This window comes from Brassica oleracea, chromosome C3 (genome assembly GCF_000695525.1).
Source record: "Brassica oleracea var. oleracea cultivar TO1000 chromosome C3, BOL, whole genome shotgun sequence".
Lineage (NCBI taxonomy): Eukaryota > Viridiplantae > Streptophyta > Magnoliopsida > Brassicales > Brassicaceae > Brassica > Brassica oleracea.
In genome coordinates this window covers 33,421,880-33,424,534 of record NC_027750.1, presented here as the reverse complement: position 1 = coordinate 33,424,534, position 2,655 = coordinate 33,421,880, and the positions used below count along the sequence as shown (strand labels likewise).

Sequence of the window (2,655 nt, the reverse complement as noted above, 5' to 3'; positions counted from 1 at the left end):
CAAAGAAAAGATGTTTGATACATCTATTCATCGTTCATTACTCTGTTTCTATTAAACTAGATCAGCAATTGGAATCCATAAAATCAGAGTGATGAGACTAATATCGTTCAAGTTCGAAACTGCAAAGGTCCACATGAAACAGAGAGTATGTCACTCAAAAATAAAAGCAAAACATAAAACAGAACAACACTTAAATTCAGACCATCAAGGCAAAAGAATGCACCAGAGCTTAGTCGACTTCCTCAATCTTGGGGCCAGCACCTCCAGCGGAAGGAGGAGCTTCATCATCATCCATCCCAGCGGGGCCGCCTGCTTCACCACCAGCTCCTTGATACATCTTAGCAATAATCGGATTGCATACGCTCTCCAACTCCTTCATCTTGTCTTCAAACTCGTCAGCTTCAGCCGTCTGGTTCCCATCGAGCCACTGGATCGCCTCCTCAACAGAATCCTCAATCTTCTTCTTGTCCGCAGCAGGAAGCTTCTCACCAATCTTCTCATCACGGATCGTGTTCCTCATGTTGTAAGCGTAGTTCTCAAGCGCATTCTTGGCTTCAACCTTCTTCTTGTGCTCCTCATCCTCAGACTTGTACTTCTCAGCCTCTTGCACCATCTTCTCTATCTCGTCCTTAGACAAGCGACCCTTGTCGTTGGTGATGGTGATCTTGTTCTTCTGCCCCGTGGTCTTGTCCTCCGCAGAGACATTGAGGATACCATTCGCGTCAATGTCGAAGCAGACAGTGATCTGAGGAACACCACGTGGAGCAGGAGGGATGCCAGAGAGCTCGAACTTCCCGAGGAGGTTGTTGTCCTTGGTCCTGGCTCTCTCACCTTCGTAGACTTGGATCAAAACACCAGGCTGGTTGTCGGAGTAAGTGGAGAAGACCTGTTCCTTTTTGGTCGGGATGGTAGTGTTTCTCTGGATCAAGGTTGTCATAACTCCACCGGCGGTTTCGAGACCGAGAGAGAGAGGAGTCACGTCCAACAGAAGAAGGTCTTGCACCTTCTCATTCCCTTCGCCGCTTAGAATAGCACCCTGAACAGCCGCTCCATAAGCCACAGCCTCGTCGGGGTTAATGCTCTTGCAGAGCTCTTTACCATTGAAGAAGTCTTGGAGAAGCTGCTGAACTTTAGGGATACGGGTGGAGCCACCGACGAGGACAACGTCATGGACCGTGCTCTTGTCCATCTTAGCATCACGCAGACACTTCTCAACCGGCTCCATACACTTCCTGAAAAGATCCATGTTGAGCTCCTCGAACCTGGCACGCGTGAGGGCAGAGTAGAAATCAATCCCTTCAAAGAGAGAGTCAATCTCAATGGTAGTCTGAGCGGTGGAAGAGAGAGTCCTCTTCGCTCTTTCACAAGCCGTCCTCAACCTCCTCAGAGCTCTGGGGTTACCGCTAATATCCTTCTTGCTCTTCCTCTTAAACTCTTGAACAAAATGGTTAACCATTCTGTTGTCAAAGTCTTCGCCACCAAGATGAGTGTCTCCAGCTGTAGCCTTCACCTCAAAGATACCTTCTTCGATAGTCAAAAGCGAGACATCAAAAGTACCACCGCCGAGATCAAAGATCAAAACGTTCTTCTCTCCAACGCTAGTCGCCTTCTTGTCAAGACCATAAGCAATGGCAGCTGCGGTCGGCTCGTTGATGATACGCATGACGTTCAGACCAGCGATGACGCCAGCGTCCTTTGTAGCTTGACGCTGAGAGTCGTTGAAGTAGGCTGGAACCGTGACAACAGCGTTCTTGATGGTGACGCCAAGGTAAGCTTCGGCGATCTCACGCATCTTGATGAGAACCATGGAGGAGATCTCCTCGGCTGCGAACTGTTTTTCTTCTCCTTTGTAGGAGACGACAATCATGGGCTTGTCGGCAGGGCCAGGGATGATCTTGAAAGGCCATAGCTTCATGTCGCTTTGGACTGATGCGTCACTGAATCTCCGACCAATCAATCTCTTTGCATCTGTCACAATAAAAAAAAAAAAAACAGAGTTCAATCAAATCATTCATAGGTAACATATAAACCCTAAAAATCTTCCAACAAAAACCCTAAAATTCAGAAACCGAAACCCTAAAAAATCACAATCGACTAAGATCTTCTTATAAACCCTAAAGATTACAACTTTCGTATTCGAGCAGGGATGAGATTTACATACCGAAGACAGTGTTGATTGGGTTCATGGCGACTTGATTCTTGGCGGCATCACCAATCAACCTCTCGGAGTCGGTGAAGGCGACGTAAGAGGGGGTGGTTCTGTTACCTTGATCATTAGCGATGATCTCAACGCGGTCGTGTTGCCATACTCCGACGCAAGAGTAGGTGGTGCCGAGATCGATTCCGATAGCTGGACCTTCTCCTTTACCGGACATTGTGTGAAGAAGCTTTTGAGGCGGCGATGAGAGATTGGGTTTGAGTTTTATGGTGTGGGGAGAGAGCGTAAATAGGTTTGAGCTTATTATATAAGCACGAGGGTTTGGTGTTTCCATTATGCATTAGGTTTTTTTTTGGACCGTTCGATTGATCCGGCGGTTCTTAAGAGATTATGCTTTTTCCTTTCTTTTTTGAAAAAACTGCGCAAAATAGAAAAATCACAATTTGTGGAGCGTTCACATTGTGGTCGGCTTAGGCGTTAGTTGTAGGACCCAGTGA

At 47.1% G+C, this 2,655-nt stretch overlaps 1 protein-coding gene across 1 annotated transcript; it reads right to left on the bottom strand.

Annotated features, from left to right (window-relative positions):
* On the bottom strand, positions 1–2,451 carry LOC106334780 (probable mediator of RNA polymerase II transcription subunit 37e). Its single transcript, XM_013773140.1, has 2 exons — positions 2,162–2,451; positions 1–1,968 (listed from the first exon to the last, which is right to left on the bottom strand). Exons 1-2 carry the CDS (start codon positions 2,373–2,375, stop codon positions 230–232), a joined length of 1,953 nt encoding a protein of 650 aa, XP_013628594.1. The 5' UTR covers positions 2,376–2,451; the 3' UTR covers positions 1–229.
* Between the last annotated feature and the right edge of the window lie 204 nt (positions 2,452–2,655).